This window comes from Bos grunniens, chromosome 17 (assembly GCF_055505025.1).
Source record: "Bos grunniens cultivar Pamir isolate PY7600 chromosome 17, Bosgru_T2T1.0, whole genome shotgun sequence".
Lineage (NCBI taxonomy): Eukaryota > Metazoa > Chordata > Mammalia > Artiodactyla > Bovidae > Bos > Bos grunniens.
Window position 1 is genome coordinate 55,406,563 of NC_141181.1, and position 26,321 is coordinate 55,432,883.

The following is a 26,321-nucleotide window of genomic DNA, read 5'->3' on the forward strand; positions in this document are numbered from 1 at the left end:
CAGTGAATGGCTGTGCCCTTTCAGAAGAGATGACAGGAGTTTCAGCTGTGGCTTTTCATCAGCTCATTCTCTGAGCATCTACTGTGTGCTGAGCCCTGTGGAAACTCAAACCCGAGTCCTACCCTGCCCTCAGAGTCCAGCAGGGACCATGTGACCCCAAGACAGACAGCCAAATCCAGCAGGAAAAGGGCTCCAAGGTGGGAAGGCCAGGAGGGATGCTGCAGGGAGAGCAGCCTTTGGATTTGGTTTTAAATGATGAGCTACCCTCGTTGCAGGTTGGTTTCTTGGGTGCTTCTTCTGTGTCAGGCAGTGCACTCAGCCCCTTACAGAAAGGAGTTCATTTATCCCGACTGCCCCCATGGAGGTACATATTGCCATCCTGCCCTACTGTACAGCTGAAGCAGTGCAGACTCAAGAAGGTCAAGCCACTTGCCCAGGGTCACACAGCAGACAGGTAGTGAACACTGAATCTTCATCCCTGACTCCAAACGCTGATGCAGGATTAATTTTAAAATTGAAAGGGCTGTAAGGGATTTCCTGGCGGTCCAGTACTTAAGACTCCATGCTCCCAATACAGGGAGGCAGGAGTTCGATCCCTGGTTGGGGAACTGAGATCCCACATGCCGCATTGTGCGGCCCCCCCAAAAATTGAAGGAATTGGGACAAAACCATTAGAGATTTGACATCCAAAGAGAGTGAAAAACAGCTAATGGTCTCTGCTGCCTGTAGGTTGAGAAGTTCTAGGCTGAGAGGGTGGGCCCCTTGCAGAAGTGCAAATGCATCAGCTGGAGGAAGATCGTTAACCCTCATAGACAAGAATGCCTGGTCTTCCCAGCCCAGGGCTCCAAAGGCTGGTATTATACTTTCATTGAGGGGAAACTGAGTCACAGAACTCTTAATTTCAGGGGGCAGAGCCATGCCAGGAGGGGCACTCACAGGACTCCAGGCTGCAGCACCCTCTCACTGAGTTGGGGCCACTCCCCATTCTGCCATCTTGTATCCTATATCACACCCGACTCCTCCGATCCTCAGTTTCCCCACTTGTGAAATACAGATGCTCTCACCTCATTGTAGGCCCACTGGGTGGATTCAGTGGGGATAGAGGACACTTAACACGGTGCCTGGCGCAGAGGAGTGGCCCTGTGCAATTCATTCTGCAAACACTGAACTCCCGCTGTTTGCCAGGTACTCTACCCAGCACCAGGGCCAAAATGCTAAATAAAACACTGTGCCTGCCTGCCTGGAACTTTCTGTGCAGCCCAGTCTATGGAAACTTTATTTTTCTTACAATGGACATGAGTCTGAGTCCCAGCTCTGCTGGTTCCTAGCTGGGTAGCCTTTGAGTGAGTAGCTCTACCTCTCTGCGCCTCTGTTTTCTCCTCTGGAAATGCACACTTACCTCCTGGTGCCTCTGGGAGGATTAAGCGAGGTAAAGTGTGTGAATTCCTAAGCTGGCTGTCTAGCACACAGTAAATGCTCAGGAGACCAGTGGCTGCTGTTGCTGTTGCCCATGGTGTTACTATCACACCATCTACCAGCGCCAAGAAGGAAGACCCACTCCAGCCCCCTCTGTCCATGCTCAAGCCAGGAGACCTCGAAGCAGCCAGCCCTGGCGGTAGAGGGAAAAGAGGGTGGCGGGACCCCTGGCCTCCATTTGCATACAAGGGCTGGGCAACTCATCTGCTGTCAAAAAGTTAGGATTAAAGGATCAAAGGGAGGCTCACTGCCTCCGTTGGTAGCCTGAGCCTCCCGCCCACACAGGCGCCCGGAGCCGGGGCCCAGATGGGAGAAGGCTTCTGTCTCAGAGAGACTTTGGAGGGGCACACGCATACTTCTGCATATATGTGTTTCTAAACAGCCTCTCGGACAGCTTTTGCGGCTCTCGTTGCCTAAAAAAGCTCTTGATGCCACTTTCCTTCAGATGGACACAGTGGGAGGAATGAGACCGCTCTTCCTAGATTCACCATTCTCCCCCCACAACCTCGTAGACACTTAAAAAAAAACAAAACAAAAAACCAACAGCATCAGCTAGTGGTAGAAGATGGAATAGAGGGTATTCTGTTCGTCTCCTCCTACAGTGGCTTTGGAAAGCCTGGTGTGGGATTAAAATATTATAAATCTACTGGCAGTATTCTCTAGGGGTTTAGATCCAACGTAACCAAAATGAATTAGTCATTTTATTAAGCAGTTTATGCATAAAGAGCAAGCTGATGGCTGTAAGACAAAGGCACGCCGCTTCTCGACGACGCTCCCCCTCCCCGCCTGCCCGTCAGGACCTGCCACCTCGGATGGTTCATATTTGATCTTCTGTGTCTGCCAGCGTGCTCAATTAATCCAAAGGATTTGTAGTCAGACCCTTCTGATTTGGGGTCCCCTGTTTGGGGCTTTTTTAATTCAGGTTGAATCTAAAGCCGTTTGATTCTTGCTGCCACTGCCCTTGTCTATGTATCGACAAGGTATGTTGCAGGAGTGAAGTGGGGGAAATAAAGTCCCGCTCACGGCTCCGGGCAGCCTCGTGTCTCTACTGAAAGGTTTTCAGCGGAAGTGTTGAGCCCGGAAGCAACCTGGGCTCCTAGGCTCCAGACGAGGTGCTGTGGGGATGTTGTGTCACATCTGACACTAAGATACGAGACTTGCCAGACCCCGGACGAGGAGTGGCACAGGTCGCTTTGGAGACTAGGGGTCAGCGGGACCCAGCGCTTCCCCAGGCAGAGCCACCCGACAGAGGGCGCAGTCACGGTGTACGCGGCACAACATAAACTGTGAACGCATTGCGCGCCAGGTATCGCCTTTCTACTTCCTTCTAGATAAAGTCACAGTCGGGTGCAAAACATCTTAAATGCCTACAGAACCTGTGAATCTTCCCTTTAACCATGGAAGAGCCAGCTTCAAGCTGGCAGTGGGGGTGTAACTAGAATTAACAACACCCTTGGTTTTTCCTTTGTATTTATTTTTATGGGTGAATGCGCCTTGTTTATAACACAGAATTCAATGATCTGTTTACAATAGTGAGATACATATTCCTTTAAAATACATTTAAGTTAAAACATTGAATCACATAAGGACAAGTGTCATATTGGTAATCTTCAGGGGGGCAGGTGGATGCAGCTGAAATAGTGACGTGAGGACCCCAGCATCTGGCTCTTGAGCCACATGGGGTTCAAATCCAGCTCCACCGTTTTCAACAAGAGGCTTCCCTCTGCTGGGCTGCGGTTTTCTTATCTTGGAAGTGGGGATGATAGCGATGTCTCCTGTGGTTGTTTTGATGATTAAATGAGATATAAATACATGCAAAGTACCTGGCATTTGTCAGGGTGCAGTGTGGGGGCGGGGATGAAGAAATGTCAGTTCCCTGGAGCTTTTGGCTCAAGATGCTGGGTGGTCATCTCATCTACTCTTTACCCCAGCTTCCTGGATTTGGGTGCCCTGTCTGCTCCAGAATGAATGGTTGCTAAAGTTAGGGGGCCGAAGACCAGAAACTAGCCAGCTCTGAACCCAGTCACCACCCACCAGCACCCAGAACGGCCTACAGGGTGGAGAAGCAAAGCTGGCACCAAGAATTGCCCAGGCGTCGCCAGCCTCTCCAAGCCCCACATCTTCATCTGTAAAATGGGTCCGTTGCTGTGAGGATGAGGCTAAGTTGTGTTTGTGGGACAGTAACTTGGGGGGGATGGGTCAGGACCATCTGCCACCCTTTCTTTGTCTGATGGGGGCTGTTTCTCCTGGTATTTCTCTCTCAGCCCGCTGCTGGCTTCCTCATTTCCCTCAGGGCTCTGCTCAGATGTCTCCACCTTCATAAAGCCTTCCCGGACCTGCTGCCTCAATTAACATCCTCCCCCCCCCCCCGCCCCCCGGGCACATCTCTGGCCAAGCTCTCTCCTGACCCTGCTTTGTGTTCCTTCTCAGCCCCCTTAGAGCCTTTGATTTACCTGTCCTTTGTCTATCTCTCCTCTCTAGAATGTCAGCCCCAGGAAGGCAGGAATTTCCTCTTACTGCAGTTCAGTCGTGTCCGACTCTCTGCGACCCCATGAACCACAGCACACCAGGCCTCCCTGTCCATCACCAACTCCCAGAGTTTACCCAAACTCATGTCCATTGAGTTGGTGATGTCATCTAACCATCTCATCCTCTGTTGTCCCCTTCTCCTCTCACCTTCAATCTTTCCCAACATCAGGATCTTTTCAAATAAGTCAGCTCTTCGCATCAGTGGCCAAAATATTGGAGTTTCAGCTTCAACATCAGTCCTTCCAGTGAACATCCAGGACTGACTTCCTTTGGACTGGTTGGATCTCCTTGCAGTCCAAGGGACTCTCAAGAGTCTTTTCCAACACCACAGTTCAAAAGCATCAATTCTTCTGTGCTCATCTTTCTTTATAGTCCAACTCTCACATCTATACATGACCACTAGAAAAACCATAGCCTTGACTAGACAGACCTTTGTTGGCAAAGTAATGTCTCTGCTTTTTAATATGCTGTCTAGGTTGGTCATAACTTTCCTTCCAAGGAGTAAGAGTCTTTTAATTTCATGGCTGCAATCACCACCTGCAGTGACTTTTGAGCCCAGAAAAATAAAGTCAGCCACTGTTCCCCCATCTATTTGCCATGAAGTGATGGGACCAGATGCCATAATCGTAGTTTTCTGAATGTTGAGCGTTAAGCCAACTTTTTCACTCTCCTCTTTCACTTTCATCAAGAGGCTCTTTAGTTCTTCACTTTCTGCCATAAGGGTGGTGTCATCTGCATATCTGAGGTTATTGATATTTCTCCCAGCAATCTTGATTCCAGCTTGTGCTTTATCCAGCCCAGCATTTCTCATGATGTACTCTACATATAAGTTAAATAAGCAGGGTGACAATATACAGCCTTGACGTACTCCTTTTCCTATTTGGAACCAGTGTGTTGTTCCATGTCCAGTTCTAACTGTTGCTTCCTGACCTGCATACAAGTTTCCAGGCAGGTCAGGGTGGTCTGTATTCCCATCTCTTTCAGAATTTTCCAGTTTATTGTGATCCACACAGTTACTGCTGTATCTCCAGGGTTCAGAAACCCTGGCACTAAGTAGAGGCTCAGGAAATATCTGGCAACTGAAGAAATGGTATCTGATACGTAGTAGGTGCTCAGTATAAGCAAACTGATGAATAAATGGCTGAATTAGGGACTGTATTAGTTTCCTCCCGCTGTTGTAACAAATGACCTCTGATTTAGATGCTCAAAACAAGTCACATTTATTGAGCACCTACTGTGTGAAAGGCCCAAGCAGAAAGGAGGTGGTGAGGAGTGAAAACTGAATGCCCCCTGGCCCCTGTGACTATCAGGCTCTCTGAGAAACCTCTTCCCAACATTTTTAAGATTTGCTGTCATTTCTCTCTTTCACTTTGTAAGTGCAGCCAGTGACGTACAGCTGATGCATCAGCTTATACCGCTCGGACAAAGTAAGCAGGAAGCCCTTGGATGTGCTGGCTCCCCCGGCTGAGGATTTCACCTGTGCATAACTTGGCAGAATCTTCCAGTCATCTGAATGCTAGGAATTTTTTTTTTCTTCCCTAACTCAATCCCCAGCAACGTAGCTCAGGCATCCGTGGATATCTTCCCAGATAGGGACGTTGGGAAGAAATGAGTTTACTCACACACCGTAAAGTCTAGGAATTCTGTAGAGAAGAAATCAAGAGTGGAGTATGCCTGAGGAGAGACGTGATCACCGTTGCTGTGTGGTTTCCAGAGCAGGGACCACACTCGACCCATAGCCCAGTTTCTCAGCAATGGGAGAGGACGCACATGCAGGAGAATCAGAGGTCCGTGCTCTTACATCCTCTTATGAAGCAGCTTGTCTTCCTGGAAGGCTGGTGAAATGGGTGCACCAGGAGGGGAGTAGGTTAGGCTTGAGTAAGGACTTCCTTCCAAGGAAACTTGGAGTCTAGCAACCCCTTAGTCCTGCTCTCTCGCAGTTGGTATCCAGCAGCCAGTTACCATGTGTTATGGATTGAATTGTGTGCCCCCAAAAGGTACACTGAAGTCCTAACCCCTGGTGCCTGTGAATGTGACCTTATTTGGGACTAGAGACTTTGCAGATGTGATCATGATAAGGGAAGGTCCTTAGGGTGAGACCCTAATCCAGTGGGCATGCGTGTGTGCTCAGTCACTTCAGTCGCGTCTGACTCTGCAACCCTATGCACTGTAGCCTGCCAGGCTCCCCTCTCTCTTCTTACAAGGACAATGTGACTGCTGTCCTTATAGAAGGAGGAGAGAGACACAGAGAAGAGGGCCAGGTGATGACAGGCAGACATCGAAGTGATGCTACTACAAACTGAGAAATGCCTCAGATCGCCAGCAACACCAGAAGCTAGGAGAAAGTGTGGAGCAGATCAGAAAAGCGTGGCTCTGCCGACCCCTTGATTTTGGACTTCGGGCCTCCAGGGCACACACAATGCCTTCATTTTCTAGGACTACCCATAGACTGGATGGTCTAAAGCAGTGGAAACTTATTCTCTCAGTTTTGGAGCCCAGTGGCCAGAAATCAAGATGCTGGCAGGGTTGGTTCCTTTAGAAGGCACACAGGGAGAATAGGTTCCAGTCCTCGCTCCTAGCTTCTGTGCTGGCCAGCCAGCCTGGGCACTCCTTGACTCGCAGACACGTCATGTCAGTCTCCGCCTCTGTCTTCAGGGCCTTCCCTGCGTGTCACCTCTCTGTGTCCTCTCTTTTTGTAACGACACTGGTCATTGGATTAGTCGGCCCTAATCCAGTTGACCTCATCTTAACTTGATTTCATCTGCAAAGACCCTGTTTCTTTCTTTTTTTTAATTTGGCTGCACCAGATCTCAGTTGCAGCATGGGGGATCTTCAGTCTTCCTTGCGGCATGCAAACTTTTAGTTGCAGCATGTGGGATCTAGTTCCCTGATCAGGGATCAAACCTGCGTACCCACCACACATTCACTCCAGGAACACAAAATCTCAGCCACTGGACCCACCAGAGAAGTCCCAGACCCAGTTTGTAAATAAAGTCACATTCGCAAGTGCTGAATGGACATGAATTTGGGGGAACACTATTCCGCCTAGAACACCACACCCCATCAGTTCTTCCTGTCTGCCTCTTGAGTCTGAGCACTCCACCCTGCCTCTCCTGCTGCCATCCTGGTCCCAGCATCCTGCGGCCTGGACTATTGCAGCAGTCTCCTGTCCAGCTCCCGCTACAGCCCATTTTCACGCGGCAACTTGGATGAGCCTTTCAAAAAGGCAAATTAGAACTTGTCGCTTCCTAATGCTCTGAAGATCTATTCCATCCCCATCCATATTATCTGACTAGAACTTAAGCTACACAGAGACAAGGCCACTACTGTGCCCCCCTCAGAGACATGCTCAACTTGCTGAGTGAAGCAGGTGCATGGACTCATAGGTCCCCCTGAAGTGAGCTGTGCCCACTTCAGACTCACCACTGTGGCATAAAGCAATACCTCAGCATGGGCTCCACACCCACAGACTCTGGACTCTAGCTGCAACCTCACAGGGGAGGCACTGTGACTATCCCCATTTTACAGACCAGGAAACTGAGGGCTCTGAGAGGTGAAAGAGTAATCACATGTTGGTTTGGTCCTCTGGAAGCATACAGATGCCAAGATGGCATTAGATGTGCAAGAGGTTTTTAGGGGAAGATGCCTGGGAAGGATGGAGAGGAAGAGGAAAAGGCCAGGAGAGCCTTCACATGGTGATGCTGGTTTGATGCCTGGGAAGGGAGGGGAGAGGAAGGAGGGTTGGTGGGAGGAATCTCACACCGCAGAGCAGATCTCGAAACAGTCCATAGCCAAGCTAATGGGAGCCCCAAAGCAGGATACACTAGTCTGCTCAGGCTGCTGTAAGAAAACACCACAAACCAGGTGACTTAAACAACAAGGTTTTATTACTCACAGTTCTGGAGGCTGGAAGTCTTAAGATCGAGGTGCCAGCCTGGCTGGTTTCTGGTGAGAGCTCTTTTCCTGGCTTGCAGATGCCTTCTGCATCAGAGCAGGCTGAGGCTTTGCTCTGATCCCACACTGCCACAAGGCATAGAATTAGGGCAACACTCACTTAGAGTCTGTTAGGGGTCAGGCACTGTCCCAGAAGCTCAGTGAGCTCATGCATCCCTGAACAGCCCTCTGCGGTAGGTCCTGTTGTTATTCCTGTTTTACTGCCGCCGAAACTGAGGCTCAGCGGACCTATGTGGCTTTTCCTGAGGCTGTCACAGCCAGGATTTGACCGTCAGCCTCCCAGCCTGTCCCCCTCCCTCTTTTATCTGTGAGAGGCTGTGGGAATTTGGAGGATTCACAACATCCACAGCTCGAGTGTCAAGTTCATCTGGAAAGCTGTTTATTAATCACCCTGAGCATCCCAGCTCCAAGGAATAGGCCCAGGGCCAAGAGCACTCACTTGGCAGGACCTTGCCCCCTATCTGCTGACATCCGGTGCTGATTGAGCGTGTGCCTGGGGTCGACTCATCAGAGAAACTTGAAGGTGGAGCTCAGAGAAGTCAGATGCTTTGTCCCAGGTCCCCCAGCCAGCCAGCGGCAAGGCCAAGAACAGAGCTCTCAGTGTCGCGCACCTCGGGGCAGCTTGGTCCACTGCTGAGAGTCACCAGGCTCTCTGGTCAGACTCCACCCCTGCCACTTCTGATCTAACGTTCTTAGGCACATAGAATCTCCTCTCCGGGCCTTCATTTCCTTGTCTAAAAAAGTGGGAATAGCAGCAGCTACCTTTATCAGGCCTCACCTTGGGGAAGTGATTTCCACGCGCCACCCCGCCGGCCCCCCGCCATGCCTGTTTCCCCATCTGTAGACTAGGAACACAACAGCCCTACCAACAGTGTTGTGGTGAAGATGGAATGAATTCTAATCCATGTAAAGTGGTCTGGCTGTTAGGACTCAGCCACTGCCTGACTTTGGCTGTCATCTGAACCTGCCCTCACTTTCTGTCTCCAACCGAGGATCCAGGGGAAGCACAGTGTGGGGAGAAGAGGCCCAAAGGCCCATCTTGGCCCTACCACCCCCTCACTTTCAGACTTCAGGGAAGTCACGGGACTCTGCTTTTCCCCGCTGTGCTCTGGGGTTGTGGGGTGGGGGAGGTTGGACAATGGACAGATTGTCCCTCCTTGGATGACTCTTTCTAAGCTGGAGCCTTTCAGTCCCTGCTGCTGCTGCTAAGTCGCTTCAGTCGTGTCCGACTCTGTGCGACCCCATAGACGGCAGCCCATGAGGCTCCCCCGTCCCTGGGATTCTCCAGGCAAGAACACTGGAGTGGGTCGCCATTTCCTTCTCCAATGCATGAAAGTGAAAAGTGAAAGTGAAGTCACTCAGTCGTGTCCGACCCTCAGCGACCCTGTGGACTGCAGCCTTCCAGGCTCCTCCATCCATGGGATTTTCCAGGCAAGAGTACTGGAGTGGGGTGCCATTGCCTTCTCCGTTCAGTCCCTGAGTGGAGTTCAAAGCAGGACTGTTGGACTCTGAGTGTCCCAGACACTGACGAGAGTATATGAGGCTTCGCCATGTCCTCAGTCTCCTGGAGTTTGGCCACAGACCGCTGCTGCTGGAACACCATGGGGCCAGGTGTGCTGCCCCTCTCAGGATAATAACAGCAGCCCGCTCTGTGCCCAGCCCTAGTCTCCACCCGGCACTGTGCAGATCTCATTCTTTCATCCAGTCCTTGCAGCCCCATCGTACAGATCAGAAAGTAGAGGCTTAGAGAGGTTACCTAACTGTCCAAAGGTCACATGGCCAGTTTGGAGCTGGAACTGACACCAGCAGTCCTTAAATCATGCTGCCTCTCCCAATAATCGTTTTCAGTCTTCCCAGTAGTAACTTCTGAGAGGCAGAAACTGTTTCATTTTCGCACTTTTTAGTGGGAAAACTGAGGCTCAAGACCAGTGCTGGACTTCGGGTTCTGAGAGTGTCGTCACCCAGTATTCTTACCCGGAGAATCCCATGGACAGAGGAACCTGGTTGGCTACAGTCCATGGGGTCGCAAAGAGTCAGACACAACTGAGCGATTAACTTTCACTTAAACTTTTTTTCTACCCTGTTACGGGCAAATGAAGGCAAAGAGACAGAGCCCGGGAACCCGCTGGCCCCGTAGAGTGTCACTGCCCTCCCCACACTCCTCGAGCCTCTCCGGGGTCACCTGAGGTCAGCTTCCCCTGGACAGCGAGTATCGGGCAACAAAGAATGACCACAGGGCCTCCGAGCAGAACAAACCTCCATTTCTGATCCCTGGAAACGAGGTAAATGACATCCCTTCTCACCCGAGCGGCGTCTTTTGGCTTGGACAGGCTCCTGGCCAGCCAGCCCCTGAGCCATGAGCTGGATCTGTTCCACCTCCTGGAGCTGGGAGCTGCAGCCTCTGTGTTTATCTAACCTCCCTGACCCTGGCAAGCGCTTGTCGCCTGTTTCTTCTTTTCTCAAAAACCAGGACACAATAGGAAGCGTTTCCTTGAACTTATTAAAAAATCCAGACTTGTAAATTAATTTGTCCGTGTTGTACAAAGGCAGTGCAGATGGACTCATTAGCATGCACACAACAAATAATTATAGATGAATTTTTAGCTGGCCTGCCTAATGCGCTTGCTGGGTTAATTATGTCAATGTATAATTACATCAGCCCGGGGAGACATAATGGCATACCCCGCTGAGCAGGCCCTGCCTAATGACGGGGCGTGGGGGGAGTGCTGACAGAGGAAAGACGGCAGCGGCGTTCCCGTGCACCTGCTTACCTCGACACAAACGCCCATTGTCCGAGCCTCCCACCACCTTGACAGACAGGCGGGAGGAGAGGGAGAAAATGCTGAGGTGGCCTTGTTCCAGCCGGACCTGAAGGCCCCCGAGTACAAGCTCTACCCTGTTTCTCCCACCAGCAGATATTTATTGGGTTGGACTGTGGATCAGGCATCATTCACCCGCAAGGGGTCCAGCGGAGCAAAAGGAGATGCGGGCCCGGCCCTGCCTTGTGTGGAGTTTGCAGTCCAGCGGGTATTCACTAGATGCACTTGTAAATCATTGAAATTGGAAGTGCAGCGACTGCTGTGAAAGAGAGGTGCAGACAGCTGGGAGAGCACATACCGGAAAACCAGCTAACTGGTCAGGGAAGGCTTCCTGGAAGAACTGGCATTCGAATTGCTAAGACAAGTAAGCATCAACTAGCTGAAAGGGACAGAGGAGGGCAGAAGGCTCCTGGTTGTACAAAGCCTCTGGGATGGGAAGGTGCATATGAGGGACTGAGAGAAGAAGGTCAGTATTGTTGGCACTCAGAAGGGCAGGGGGAATAGCAAGGGCTTCCATGTGTTCTGAGCTGACCAAGGGCCAGGTACCATGTTGAGGACTTTGCATGAATCTTCATCACAGGCTCATGAGGTCGGTACTTTTGTGGTGAGGCACAGAGAGGCAACACCACTTGCCAAGGTCACACAGCAATCCTGAGAGGCAAGTATGGATTAGATTTGGACCAGGGATGTCTGACTCCAGGGTCCACACCAGCAGAGAGTAGTGGCCAAGCAGATGCTAGTGGGAGATCCCAGAGGAGGAACCAGAAAGAGAGAGGGCTCTTGGGCATTAGAAAACACTGTGGAACAGACCAGGCCCCTTGGCCTGAAGCGAAGAGGCCCTGGCTTTCTTGGGGCCCCATGAATACCTACCTATATGTGGCTGCTGTTGTTGTTTAGTCAGTAAGTGCGTCCGACCCTTTTGTGACCTCATGGTCTGTAGTGTGCCAGGCTCCACTGTCCATGGGATTTTCCAGGCAAGAATACTGGAGTGGGTTGCCACTTCCTTCTCCAGGGGATTTTCTCAGCCCAGGGATTGAACCCATGTCTCCTGGCTTAGCAGTCATGTTCTTTACCCCTGAGCCACCAGGGAAGCCCCTTCCTACACGTGGCTACTGGGGTTGAAATATCCAGAGCACCGGGACAGGAAGTTTTTGTGGCATTAGAGAAAGAGATCCAGACTTGAGTCTCTCCTCCACGCTTCAGCAAATCACCGCTTCTCTGAGCCTTAGTTTCCTCATCTGTGAAAACAAGTTAGATCTAAGCCAGCCTCCAGGGGATGCTGGTGCATCGTGGGATTGGTTCCCAGGGACTGGCTTTGTAACCTGGAAGATGCTCCACCAACCACCTGCCCCAAGTGGAAGAAGAGATGGTTGGACTCTACATCTGAAGGAAGAGGAAGTGCTTGCTAGCTGACAGCAATAGGGACAGAATTCCTGGTGGAAAGACCTGCAGTCCTCAATTTTTTTTTTGCTGTTGGGACATTTGGAGACACCTTATATCCAGGTTTATATTTGGTCCCCAGAAAAAAAAATCATTTAATCAACCATAAGTGTTCACAAAAGATGGTGTGTTGTCCCAGATCCGTTGAAAAGCACTGCAAGGATTATATGTGCAAGGATGCTATTAGGGAACCTTGGGTGAAGGAGAATAGGGAGAGAGTGAGAAGTGGGGAACTGGGTGAAAGCCTAAGGAAGGAAGTCCTGAGTGAGGTCGTGGGCCAGTCCTCAGAGCAGTTTCATATCCCCCAAGCAGGTCTGCCCTGATCCCCGCTGCCTTGTCTGGGAAGTTCCCTGAGAAGGAAGCACTTGGACTTGTGAATTTCAGAGCGTGCCTGCTGGGATCCTTGCTAAGTGACACTCCCTCTGATTGGAGAAAGACGCCATCTCATGGCTACCACCGATGGCATCTAGAATCAGCAGAATGCAGTTATTGTAACAATTATGGTTATTATTCCCAGCTGGGCAGGACATCCACATCCATGGGAACAGCACAGGCTCTTCAGAGCAGGTGCCTGGAGAAGCTCTGCTCCCTCATAAGCAGAAAGTGCACAATGCTCCCATAAGCCAGCAGAGAGATTCCAGACGGCTCCGATGGATGGTTCCTCCCACATAAGCTCCCTGGCCCGCAGAGCTCCCCCTACCACTGTCCTCCTTTCTCTGTGCAGACCCCGTGCCTGTGTTTGAGGTGGCACGCAGCCCAGACGACAGACTGCAGCCCCCCAGCTTCGACCCCAGTGGGCCCCTGCGGCGAGATTTCCACGCTTCGTGGAAGAGACACCCTGAGCTCGTCGGCACCAAAGGTACTGATAAGGCTCTCACAGAATGTCCATAATGAGCAAATGGGCTGTGAATCTTTGGCAGCCAAACTCTGCCACCCCTGTGGGGGGAAGAGGGGCAGGGAACTCAACTGTATCATTTTAGAAGTGGGATGGATTAAGGTACACTTCTGCTGAAACAGGCTGACCCCAAATTTCAGAGGGTTAATGTATTTGAAGAGAGGAGAACTTTCAGGGGATGGTCCACACGGTCATTCAGGGACCCAGGTTGTGGTCGTCAGCACTCAACATCCACAGTCACAAGTGCATGTTTGACATCTGATCAAGAGGCAGAGAAAGAATGTGGAGGATCACACTGAGATTTGTGGGGTCCAGACCTCGGATCGGCAAGCATCACCTTGGCCACATCCCATTGGCCAAAGCTCAGTCACGTGGCTGTATGCTGCTGCAAAGGAGGCTGGGAAATGTAGTCCGTGCCCAGGAGGAGAGGGGGGGAAAAGGGTGTAGGAGCACAACACTGTCTCAGCTCCAAATGAGACAAGTAATAGAGTCTTTAGGTGTACATATGTTGTGATAAAATGTTTAAAAGCAAGAGAATGATGAACAAAATTCAGCATGGTGATTACCTCTGGAAGGTAAGATGTAAGGTAAGAAGTCTCCATAGGGAGAGCAAATAGTAGCAGGTGAAAGCCATTGGTAACCAGCCCAGTCTTGGGTGTTCATTGACCTGCATGCCAGGCGCTGTGGTAGGCACTAGGGACCCAGCCAGGAATAAAACAGAAAAAAATCTCTGCCCTCATCATGTTGACCTTCTAGAGGGAGGAACTGATTGTCAACAAATAAATTAGTAAAATATATAGTATGTCAGTTGGTGAAAAGTCTTTGGGAAAAAAAATAAGCAGAGAATTGGGAAAGAGTCGGGTTAAAGGCTTCTTGTCTAAGGAATGAATGAGTAGGGTTTACCTCAGGTCTGTAAGCTTTTTCTGAAAAGGGCTAGAAAGTAATTACCTTGGATTGCAGGTCATGCAGTTTCTGTCACAACTACATGACGCTGGGTGAAAGCAGCCATAGATAGCATGTGAATTATTACATATTAATTTGGGGGCATGGCTTTATTCTAGTAAAACTTTATTGACAAAACAGGTAACGAGCCAGATTTGGCATGTAGTGAAGACAAAATGGGCTGAGGCCTGTCAAATGGAAGCATGACACAAAGTCACTTTTCAGGAAACAACCACTTGCACACTCCCCCATTTCTCAACATCCTCCCTTCACCCCTCTCCCCCACATTGCGTAGTGAGCACCTGCTGCAAGCCTGGCCCTAGGCAGGGTCTTCTGGGGAAGACTTACAGTGACTAAAATAACAGCATTTTGCCAGCTCTGGTCCTGCGCCTGGAATACCCTTCCAGCTACCCTGACAAGCCAGGACTTGGCAGTTCTTCAGCCCCTGCTCATAGGTATGCCTCTATGAAGCCTCTGAGGTTCCCCAGCAAAGCTGTCACCGCTTCCTCTGAGGTCTGAACTTCCTTCTCTAAGAATAATATTAATAGTAGTTGTGGAAACTGCCTCTTGAGAGCATTTGCTCTGTGCAGTGTGCTTTTCACATAGCAGCTCACTGGCCCCATTTTACAGATGGGGAAACTTGAGTCACAGAAGCAACAGGTAGCCAAGTAGGGAATCAGAACACAAAATTTTGACCTTGGCCCTGGGCTGTGTTTCTTCTTGAGGACCCTTATTATTCTGCATCATGATGGTCAAACCTTGCTTTTCTGTTCACTGCTGTGACCTTCACATCTGGAACATTCCCAGACCGTGTGTGCACACGTGTTATGTGTGTCTTATGAGCTGACCGCTCTGCCAGCCTCTCAGGGGACTCACTCTACAAACTGCCCAGCTCTACACTCACCCTCCTGTGCCAGGCTCACAGTAGAAACTTTATAACCAGGACAGAATTTAACTGAGTCACGTGGACCCATGGTTGGGAGACCAAATTTTGGAGCTCTTGAGCCACTCATCCTCGATAGCTGGCCCCTGGGCATCTCTCTCTCCGTGAATTTAGTGCCAAAGGCACACACTGATCTCCGAATGAGCCCCCATGGCGTTCACAAAGATGGACCTGATGTGGGCCCTGCCCCAGGGCACCTGCAGGTGAGGGGTAATGACTGAACATCTGAGTGTGTGCCATCGATCATGGAGAAGGGAAAACAGCGTGTCAGGTCCTCAGTAGGTTAAATCTGGAGTTCCCCTGTGACCCCACCATTCCACTCCAAGGGATATACCCTAAAAAACTGAAAACAAGTGCTCAGACAAAACTTGTACACAAATGTTTATAGCAGCACTGTTCACAGTAGCCAAATGATAGAAATAATCTAAATGCCCATCAGTGGATGAATGGGAAAAAAACAAAGTATGATATATCCATAAAGTGGAATATTATCTGGCCATAAAAAAGGAATGAAGCACTGACCCATGGTCCAACTTGAATGAAGCTCGAAGACATGTCGAGTGAAAGAATCAAGTCACAAAAGGACATACGTTATGATTCCAGTGATGGGAGATATCCAAATACACAAATCCATAGCAACAGAAAGCAGAACAATTGTCAGCCAGGGAAGGGAGTGGGGAGTGTCTGCTTAATGGGAACAAGTTTCATTTTGGGGTGATGACAGCGTCCTGGAATTACTGATAATGATTGCACAGTATTTTTGACTATACTACGTGTCACTAAATTGGGTATTTTTAAATGGTTAAAATGGTCAATTTTACGTGTATTTTACCATGATTTTTTAAAATCATACAGAAGGCCAAGGAGGCAGGGACAGGTCTGAGAGGGCAAAGGAACCTCTGGGTGGGCCGCCCAGGGCCCACACGATGGGAGTCTGACTCTCTTATGCAGGTGTTTGCCAAGGCTGCAACCCAGCCAACCATGGCGACGGCAGGTCTGACAGCTGTGCTGTCTCCAGTGCTGAGTTTGGGAAATTGATTCTCCTCCCAGAACCATTGATCGATCTGGTTTGCAGAAAGCGACTCTGGTCGTCACGCCGCTCTCAGCAATGGGCAGTTTTCCCTCTTCTTCTTCCTTCAGAGCAGAGAGAGGGGACGTCACCAGCCGGGCCCACGCTGACCGAGGCGAGCCGCCTCCCAGGCATTCCCAGCAAAGCCCTCCTGACAGAAACTTTGCTGCAGAGAAATGAGGCAGAGAAACAAAAGTGAGTTGGGAAGGACGGGCGGGCCCCTGCTGCTCCACCTGTCTGGGAGAGGGGGCCTGGAAAGTCACCCCTGCCAGGGCCCATGGGGAATCCAGATTCAGTCTGAAGATGGAGATGCCAGCCTGGGTTCACACCTCGTCTCAGCAGCTCAGTGACCCGCCCTGGGCCGGTCACATCGCCTCACTGAGCCGCAGTTTCCCCATCTGAAAACTGGGGCTAATGGTGGTATGTTAGTCATGGTTCCCCAGAGAAACAGAACCAGTAGGATTTTTTTTTAAATTAAGAGTTGTATTTCCAGGACCTAACTCACATGATTGAAGCTAGCAAGTCTGAATTGGGAGAGCTGGCCAGCAGGCTGAAAACTCTCAAGTAGAAGTCAGCGCTGGCTGCCATCTTGAGACAAAATTCCTTCTTCAGTTTTGTTCTTAAAACTGTCAACAACAACAAAAATTAAAAAAAATTTTAAAGGGGGATTTCCCGGGCAGTCCAGTGGTTAAAATTCTGAGCTTCCACTGCATGGGGCACAGGTTTGATCCTTGGTTGGGGAACTAAAACTAAGATCCCACATGCTGTACAGAATGCCAAAATTTTTTTTAATTAAAAAAAAAAAAAATTTAAGACCTTCAACTGATTAGATGAGGCCCACCCCTGTTATTGCATATAGTTTCCTTTACTTAACATCAACTGATTGTAGATGTTAACCCCATCTACAGAATCCCTTTACAACAATACTTGTATTAGTGTGTGATTGCATAACTGGGTACTATAGCCCAGCCAAATGGACATATAACACTGACTGTATCAACTCCTAGTTTGCCCTGAGAGTGAATGAAATGAAATGGCGACTCTGAATGCTTAGCTCAATGCTCACACAGCTGCTGCTGCTGCTGCCGTCACTTCAGTCGTGTCCGACTCTGTGTGACCCCACAGATGGCAGCCCACCAGGCTGCCCCATTCCTGGGATTCTCCAGGCAAGAACACTGGAGTGGGTTGCCTTTACAGTTAGTGCAGTGTTGGTAAAATATGCATTCTTAGGGCCTTTCTAGGACAGTTTCATGATCATTCCATGTATCTTTTCTGTTATTCACTTATTTTTTTCATCCCACATATTTATGGAACCACCAGCTGTGTGCCAGGCACTGTTCTAGGGAACAGCTGTGAACAAAATGGACAAAACTCTCTGCCCTCCTGGAGTTTACTTTCGCATGAGGAAGACACAAAAAAGATAAATAAGTAGTGTACTAGGTGATAAAGGTTGTGACAACAGATAAAACAGAAGAGGGAGCAGAAGAGACAGGCTGAAGTTTTCAATAGAGTGTTAGAGGAAGTCTCACTGAGAAGGTGTTCTTGTTCAGTTGCTCAGTTGTGTCCAACTTTTTGCGACCCCATGGACCGCAGCACACCAGGCTTCTCTGTCTTTCACTATCTTGCAGAATTTGCTCAGATTCACATACATTGATTTGGCAGTGCCATCCAACCATCTCACCCTCTGCTGCCCCCTTCTCCTGCCCACCGTCTTTCCCAGCATCAGGATCTTTTCCAATGAACTGGCTATCGCATCAGGTGGCAAAACTATTGGAGCTTCAGCTTCAACATCAGTCCTTCTGATGAATATTCAGGGTTGATTTCCTATAGAATAGAATGAACAAAGCCCTAAGGAGTTGAGGGAGTCTTGCAGGCATATGGGGCAAGGAACAGTCAGTGCAAACGTCCTAAGGCAGGAACATGCCTGATGTGTTTGAATGGCAAGGAGGGGAGAGGGCGGGATAAGATCAGGGTAAACAAGGCTCCTTCGCTGGACTTACTGAGCCGGAATAAGGTAAGGCTCAGGCTTCGCATAATCCTTCCCCCAACGCAGTGAGAAGTCCTCTTTCTCTGCTGAGATGCTTGCCTCACACATGAGTTAGGCCACAGTGGGCTGGCAGGGCTTCCCAAACTCCTGCCACAGACAGGGAAAAAATTGCCTCTCCAGGGGACAATAATAGTAAACAGTGGTATTGGGGGAACTCTGGGGGCTGGGCACCACGCTGAACGTGCCTCATAGTACCCACTGAGGCAGACTCCATCACAAACCCCATTTTTATTATTTATTTATTTTGGCCATGTTGGATGTTGTTGCTTTGCACTGGCTTTCTCTGCTTGCAGCGAGTGGGGGCTGCTCTTCACGGTGGTACTTGGGCTTCTCACTGCAACAAACCCCATTTTATAGATGAGGAAATTGAGGGCCAGAGAGGCAGGGTCACTGGAAGCTTAACTGGGCATCAGCTCTAATGGAGGCCACACTGTCAACAAAAGAGCAGGGCAGCCAGGTGCCTGCATGTCGTGTCTAAGGACTCATTAAAAAGACCCAGGTGCAGATTACAGGGAGTGGGTGAGGGTATAGGAAGCCAGGAGGGGCTGGTCCACACGCCAGGTGTTTTCACAGGGGCCTTCAAGAAGTACAGATCACTTTGGCAGCCAGACTGGGGGAAGCCGAGGAGAAGATCAAGGTCCTACATTCAGGTATGTATCTGGCACGTGTCCCCTGCCCTCACATCACCCCAGCCAGTCAGTCCAGGAGGTCCAGTGGGAAGAGGAGGGGGCAATGAGGCTAAGAAGACTCAGAGGGCAAGAAAGGCGTTTGGGAAGGGAGAGGAAAGACCTGCATGACCCCATGGGGACTGGAGCTCCAATTCCAGGGGTCATGCTACTATGGAGAGAGGGTTTAAGATAGAATTAAATCAGGGGTGGCAAATGCAGTGCCCACTGGGGCTGGACAAGCACCCAAGCCAGCTGGATCAGAGAGTGCAGTAGGGAGGAGGGGAGAGGTCTGGGTCAAACTGGAAAACCCAGGCCTCATCTAAAGAGGCGGCCCCTGCTGAGTCTCAGCCAGGCACTGCCCAGTACAGCCAGTCCCTTCCGCTCTCCTCAAGAAATCAGAAATCTGGAATTCTGTGAGAAATCCTTATTTATCATGCATGTACCTATTGACTTTGTTGTTCATCCTTGTCCCCCTCACTTCCAGGCAGGACCTCAGGGTGGGTGAGCTCATGGAAGGATGGCCCCACCTAGGTCCTGGAGTGACCTCAACGTGTTAGGGGCTCATACCCCGGGTTCTGGGACCAGCCACCCCCTCCACTTACCTGGGTCCCCTGAGCTTCATGGACTCCCAGAGAATGATGTCATCTGCCCTCCCTTCCCTGGCCACTCCACAGCCCTCCCACCAGCTTGAAGCCCTTCTAGGAGCAGGAAACTCACTAACTGCTGTCGCCAGTTCCCAGAGGAAAATCTTTGCTCACTACCCCAAGCCTCATTCTGCCTTCTGGGCTCTACAGAAGGGGAGAGAGTTCCACCTCCCTGGGGACGGAGAACCTCACCCTGGCGCTCTAATTTTTCTCAGCGTTAAAGGCCACGCAGACAGAGCTGCTGGAGCTGCGGCGGAAATACGACGAGGAGGCAGCATCCAAGTAAGTGAGCGCCTCACTGAGGTGTGCCTCCTCCCTCTGACCCTCCCAGACCTGCCTCCTCTTTCTGACTCTCCTCCCTCTGATTCTGCCTGAGGCACTCATTTCACACCCTGTGTTCCACACTCGCACACAGCTGTTCCCCAGCCGTTCGTGGTGCCATCCACGCACCACACACTATAAAGGACACTCTGGGTTGCCAGCTCAGCCCACTCGACTGCTCAGAGGCTTCTTGTCCCATCCTCCCGGCGCTGTCCCCACTCCCCAACTTCACAATCCAACCCCCAGGGCCAAGCGTCATCTTCAGTTATTCTGGACTAGATATCACTTAATCCTCAAACACAAATATTTAGCACCTACTGTTTACCCACGGCTATGCTGGGTGCCTGGAGGAAACATCAGAACATGGCCCTGTCCTCAGTCAAGGAAAAGAGACAGATACTGGCTGATGTACAGGAATAAATTCTTTCATGTGCAGACACTGCTGAGCACTTACTGTTTGCCTGACACTGTTGGGGGCACATAGTAAATGCGATGAAGGGAAAAACTGGGAGAGCAGCAAGAGAGAATGACAGGGAGAGGTGCGTCCTGCTATCCAGGGTAGTCAGGGAGGACTTCTCTAAGGAGATGACCTTCAGAGCGAGACCTCAAAAACAAGAAGGCGATGGCCACATGAAGAAAGCTGGGCAAGGTGCTCTGGGCAGTGGGAAAGCTTGTGCAAAAAAAGGCCTTGAAGCAGAACATGCATGAATCACAAGTGTGACTTTTAGTCACCACATGTTCCCCGCAGACCACCCCCTAGCCCACACTAGACAGAGGGGCAGCCGAGGTGGATAAGGCCTGTCCTGATCCTCTGCTGCTGCTGCTAACTCGCTTCAGTCGTGTCCGACTCTGTGCAACCCCATAGATGGCAGCCCATCAGGCTCCCCTGTCTCTGGGATTCCCCAGGCAAGAAGACTGGAGTGGGTTGCCATTTCCTTCTCCAATGCATGAAAGTGAAAAGTGAAAGTGAAGTCGCTCAGTCATGTTCGACTCCTAGCGACCCCATGGACTGCAGCCCACCAGGCCCCTCCATCCATGGGATTTTCCAGGCAAGAGTACTGGAGTGGGGTGCCATTGCCTTCTCCCCTGATCCTCTAGGCCCTGCCAACGCAGAGGTGTGGGGAGGCAGCAAAATAAATGAGGGGAGTTGAGGGAGGCCTCCTAGGAGAACAGTGCAGCTGGGTTTTCAGCTCAGGACCTGGGGACTTCCCTGGTGGTCCAGCGGTTAAGACTTCACCTCTCAGTGCAGGGTTATGGGTTCAATCCCTGGTCAGGGAGCTTATATTCCACATGGCCCTCCATCAAAAAACAACATAAAACAGAAGCAGTGTTGTAACAAATTCAACAAAGACTTTAAAAATGGTCCACATCAAAAAAAAAAAAAGTCTTAAATAAACAGAAATAAAGCTCAAGCCCTGTCCTCTTGAGGAAGGCCTCAACAGAACCAAAGGCTGGAGGTGTAGTTCGGTGAGAGCATCAGAGGGTGGACCCCCGGTGGGGGATGAGGTGTCAGGCTGCCTGGAAGGGGCCCAGTGCTAAGGCCCCATTTTCATTTCCCCGCAGCCTGACCTCTTCAGTAGGAAGGATGGAAGGCAGCCTCTTCACAGCCTCCATCGCAAGACCCTTGGGTTGGCAGGGGCTGGGGAGTTTCAGGAAGGGCAGGGGCCCTGGCACCTGCCAGAATCCCTTCCTCAGGGCCTCATCTTTCTGTCTCAGGGCAGATGAAGTCGGCCTGATCATGACCAACCTGGAGAAAGCTAATCAGGTGAGGAGATGTTTGCCGTTTGCCGGGGCTCACTGACCCAGGGTGGGGGGAATCCCGGGCTGGGCGGAGCGGAGGGAGCTGAGCTCAGTCAGTATTCACTGAACTACATCCCGTGCTGAGCGCTGGGGCTAGGAGATGTCAGAGGCACCCAGCCCCTGAGTTCCCAGACAGACAGAACACTCAGAAATAGGGTGATGCAGGCAGCAGTGGTTGAGGAAGGGGCACCTGACCCAGACAGGTGAAGACATCCCAGAGAAAGGGTCGTTGAGCTGAGACCTGATGAGTAACTGGAGCCTGCAGAGGGATGGATTCCAGGCACAGGATGGCCCTGGCAAAGGCCAAGAAGCAGCCTGCAGAGCACAACGAGCGCCCTTCCCCGTGGAAGAAAGGGAGAGCAGGGACCAGGGGTCCGAGCCCGTCCCCAGGCTAAGCTGGGACACGGGTCTCTCCCAGCCGGACTAAGTGAGGAGCCGTGTTCCGCAGAGCCAGGGACAGTGACAAGGGACAAGCCTGGGGCTGCTTCTCTCCCTCTGTCCCGACCTGGGGGTCTCCGCCAGCCTCCTCACTCGATCACCAGCTGAGTGCTGGGTGGACCCCAACCTTCCCTGGGGCTCCCACATCCTCATCCCAGCCCGGATCCCTGGAAGTCCTTCAGCCTCTCTGAGTCTCAGTTTTCGCATTTATAAATGGGGTTCCCACATCCGGCCTCCCTCTGGCTTCAGATGCGTTGCCATCTGGGGGGCTGGGTTGGGCGGGACTCTGAAAGGAGGTAGGACCTGGCCATGAGGGTTCAGTCTGGAGTCCCGCAGGCCCACCACACCTCTTCCTCAGTGCCCTGCGACTCAAGCAGCCAGGGCCGTGGCCAGGAGGGGTCAGCAGTGTGACACCGCAGGCGGTCATCTCCCTGGGGGTGGTGGAGGGAGGCCTCCTAGGAGGGGCACTTTGAGCTGGGTTCTAAAGCCCAGGCGCTGCCCTCCTGAGGAATGGAAGAGGGCACAGCAGAGGCAAAGGGCCAGATGCAGGGCTGTGGGGGCCCAAGGACGGGGTGCTCCCTCCTAGAGGAAAGTTGGGGAAGAATAACACTTTTTAGATTGATTTTTTAAGTAGGTAATCCATTTACTTAGTTCAAAACTGAAAAAGCTCCATGAGGGCATAGCCCGGAAACTCCATCTCCCCTCCCTGAACTTGCCCCCAGACCCCCTCCCTTCAGCAGCCTCCGTTACCATGTCTGGGGTCTCCTCCCAGAGAGGCATTCACAAGCCCATGAATATCTACTTTTACCCCTTTTTAAACAGAAACAACAGTTACCAAGTGCACCCTTCTGAACCTTGCCTTTTCTGTGTGCGTATCTTAGAGCTTGTTTCGGATCCGAGTATAAGGCAGGTCCTCCAGTTTGACAGCTGCGTCATGTTATACTACAGGGACGCGTCATCAACTAACCCAGGGGAAGGCAAACTTTCTGTAAAGGACCTGAGAGTATATTTCAGCCTTGCAAGTCACTGTCAAAACCATTCAAAACTTTGCTCTGGTAGAGTGACAGCATAGACAATGTGGAAGGGAATGGGCGTGGCTGTGTTCCAATAAAACTTTATTTACATAAACAGGCAGCAGGCTGCATTTTGCTGACCTCTGATCTAACTCATACCCTTTTGGTGGTATTTCCAGTATTTTAACCATCATCCTTAATACTGCAGGGAATAACCTTGTACAGATATCATTTCATACATACCCAAGCCGCTACACAGGGCAGGTTCCTACAAGTGGAACTGTTGGGTGAAAGAGCCGGGTGCTTATAATTTGGCAGATGTGGCCAGACTGCCTTCCATGGGTTAACCAGTTTACACCCCCTTCAGCAAGATAAGAGAGTCTGTGTTCTCATAGCCTCACCAGCACCATGTGGCATCCAACTTTTGGATTTCTGCCAAACAGGCTTAAGAAGAGAGATCTTAGAGTAGTCTGAATAGGAAGCATTTTTGATAATGTTTCTTTTTTCTGAGTATAAAACAAAACCTGCGCATTATAGAGTATTGAGAAAAAAGGACATGTTACCGTGTTAGTCTTTAATATCTGTATTTATTAATACTATCTTAAATGTGAGCAAGAGGATTCTGGAGCAGGTCATTATTACTTGCATGGTAAAAACCATGCTAGTTTTCCCCAGCTGTTCCCCTGGGGTGATGAGTCGAGAACCAGATATCCTGCATGTACTGGGGTTTGTGCTATAGGCAAGGAACCTCCCCCACCCCCGCTAAATATGAATCTGGGTGGTTGTATAGGAGAGGGACCTTCTGAGAAAGGGAGAAAAATCTGCTCTCAAGTATCCTGATGAACAGAAGGGCGAGTATCCTGGGTTTCTAGCCTTTAGAATGTAAATACTTCTCTCCAGGGGAAGATAAGACTAGTAACTTTAAATTCATCTTTACAACCCAGAGGATGTCTTCATGGTCTGCGTCTCGTGCCCCCTTGAAATGTCAACAGGCATCTCCCAGGAAGTGAATCTTTGGAGTTCTCACTAGCTGATCAGTCGTGTATTGATATTTACAAGGCTTGTCTTTTAGCCCAGATCTCAGGTCTCAGTCCCATTTACTCAGAAAGCCCTAACTGTGTGGAAACATAAAAATGTTTTCTCTACAATCCCACACACACCCAAATCCTTTCCCCAAACAAAGCTGACTCTTAACTAGAACTATTTTTGAAACAAGGCAGGATACCATAAATAAACAAATCATTTTAAAGATAAATCAACAAAACATGTGCATAATGTGTGTGAGTCTCTGTGCACATATAGTGGGCACTGCATACTGATTCCTGCGATCAGTGTATAAGTTAAACTTAATCATTTGACCTGCGTCACCAGCTGGGGGTCAAAACACAGCTGTAGCTCTTTTCATTTTAATAGCACTTCAAGATCCCATCCACCCTGTTGTTGTTAGTAAAGGAATCCAGTTACTGACATATTTGTATGTGTCAGGCATCAGGGTGGGATACCTAATGAATCGTATTTACCACATCACTTACTTGCAGAACAGACTTATGAGGCAGTTGCTCTTATCATCCCCATTTTGCAGACAGGGAAACTGAGGCCAAGGATATGAAATTTCTTACCCAAGGTCACGCAACCAGAAAGAGACAAAGTACAGATGTCTTTCCAGGCCACAAGTCCACATTGTTAACATTTGAAAGCTTCCTTCCAAGCTTTTTTCTTATAAATTTTTGAAGAGTTAAGATTCAGTTTAGTCAGCTGTGGCATACTGATTTTTAGATGAATTTCAGTGCTCCTCCGCAGTAGTTGTATTCCATGGCCTCCATTTCACAGAAGGAAAACTGAGACCCAGAGAGGGGAAGTAACTTGCCCAGGGACCTGCAACAGCTTGTGGGCTTTGGAGCCAACCTCTGCAGACAACGTATGGCACAGGAGCTGGGGACAAGCTCTGGCCTTTTGACTAGCCTAGCCTGAAGTTTACTTGGCAGACAGAAGTGGCCTGGGAACATGCAAAAACTTGCCAGACTCATCAAGACAGCACCTCCCTTCCTGCCCTAGTGGAGTGGGAACGTTCTAGCTCCACCTGGAGTCCCAAACACACCAGGGGAACCCAGAGCCAACTCAGGGGCCCAGGACTCAGAAAGAGGACCCCAGGTCCTCAGACCTGCCTTCCCAGCTGTCTGAGACGGTGCAGGGGAGCAGTGGAGGGCCAGGGTGGGATCCAGTGTGGCCCCCTCACCTCTTAACCACACCTGCCCCAATTTCCTCCCCAGCGAGCCGAGGCTGCCCAGCGGGAGGTGGAAAGTCTTCGGGAACAACTCGCCTCCGTCAACAGCTCCATCCGCCTGGCCTGCTGCTCTCCTCAGGGACCCAGTGGGGTAAGGATGGTGGCAGAGCCAGAGGGAGAAGTTGGGAAAGGCCGTGTTTGTGGGTTGGAATATGTGGGTGACATTTTGTGGGTGGACTGTGTGCATCTTCATGCAATTGTGCACACGAATGGGTCTGGGCCTCTGCATACAGTGGGCATAACATCTTTATTACCAAAGTCAGTGTGTAGTTAAGTATAATTATCAATGCTATGATTTGCTTCGCCTGCTGAGGGTCAAACACAGCCACAGCTCTTTTTTTCAAGCTCAAGCTTCGTATAGCTTGAGTCCACATACTTTGGAGTTTAGTCAGGTCAGAGAGGATCATTCGGCTGGAGCAGGGTAGGAGGTTGATCAGTAGAGCAGCAGTGCAGTTTTGATGGCTGCCACCAGGTGTCGCTGTTGACCCCCCCCTGGTCTCCACCGGCTTGGATGTGTGGGTCCACATACCAAGATCTGAGGTGGACACTCATATCAGGGTGATTCTGACAAGGTCTCCCAACTAGCCACATGTTACAAAGAATCAGTCTATTGTCGTCAACCCTGAGATTCCTGTGTTAAGCCAGTTAGGGCATCTTTCTCATTCCTCTTAAGTTGGTGCCCCTTTAAGGTCCTGGGGACATTTCCTGCCAAGGGATTTTAATCAACACCACCCCCACCTACCCTTCTGTCATATAATAAGAGTCTTCATTGTTCCTCTCCCAGAAAGCCTGACTTCCTTATGTAAATTGGTCCTCCTTCTTTCCAGATTCCTGCTTATCAAGGAATAAGATTCATGTTGTTGATGTTGTTGAATCACCAAATTGTGTCCGATTCTTTGTGACCCATGGACTGCAGCACACCTGACTTCCCTGTCCCTCACCATCTCCCAGAGTTTGCCCAGGTTCATGTCCACAGAATCGGTGATGCCATCCAACCATCTCATCCTCTGTGGCCCCCTTCTCCTCCTCCCTCAATCCT

At 50.4% G+C, this 26,321-nt stretch overlaps 1 protein-coding gene across 2 annotated transcripts in view; it reads left to right on the forward strand.

The window, feature by feature from the left end:
• CUX2 (cut like homeobox 2) overlaps positions 1-26,321 on the forward strand; it is a 277,464-nt gene that overhangs the window by 224,254 nt on the left and 26,889 nt on the right. For both annotated transcript variants that reach the window (XM_086347740.1, XM_086347741.1), the window contains exons 5-10: positions 12,943-13,077; positions 16,139-16,262; positions 18,688-18,764; positions 19,642-19,708; positions 21,464-21,512; positions 25,269-25,373. In XM_086347740.1, coding sequence (XP_086203866.1) covers positions 12,943-13,077; positions 16,139-16,262; positions 18,688-18,764; positions 19,642-19,708; positions 21,464-21,512; positions 25,269-25,373 — 557 coding nt within the window. The remainder of the gene's footprint in view (positions 1-12,942; positions 13,078-16,138; positions 16,263-18,687; positions 18,765-19,641; positions 19,709-21,463; positions 21,513-25,268; positions 25,374-26,321) is intronic.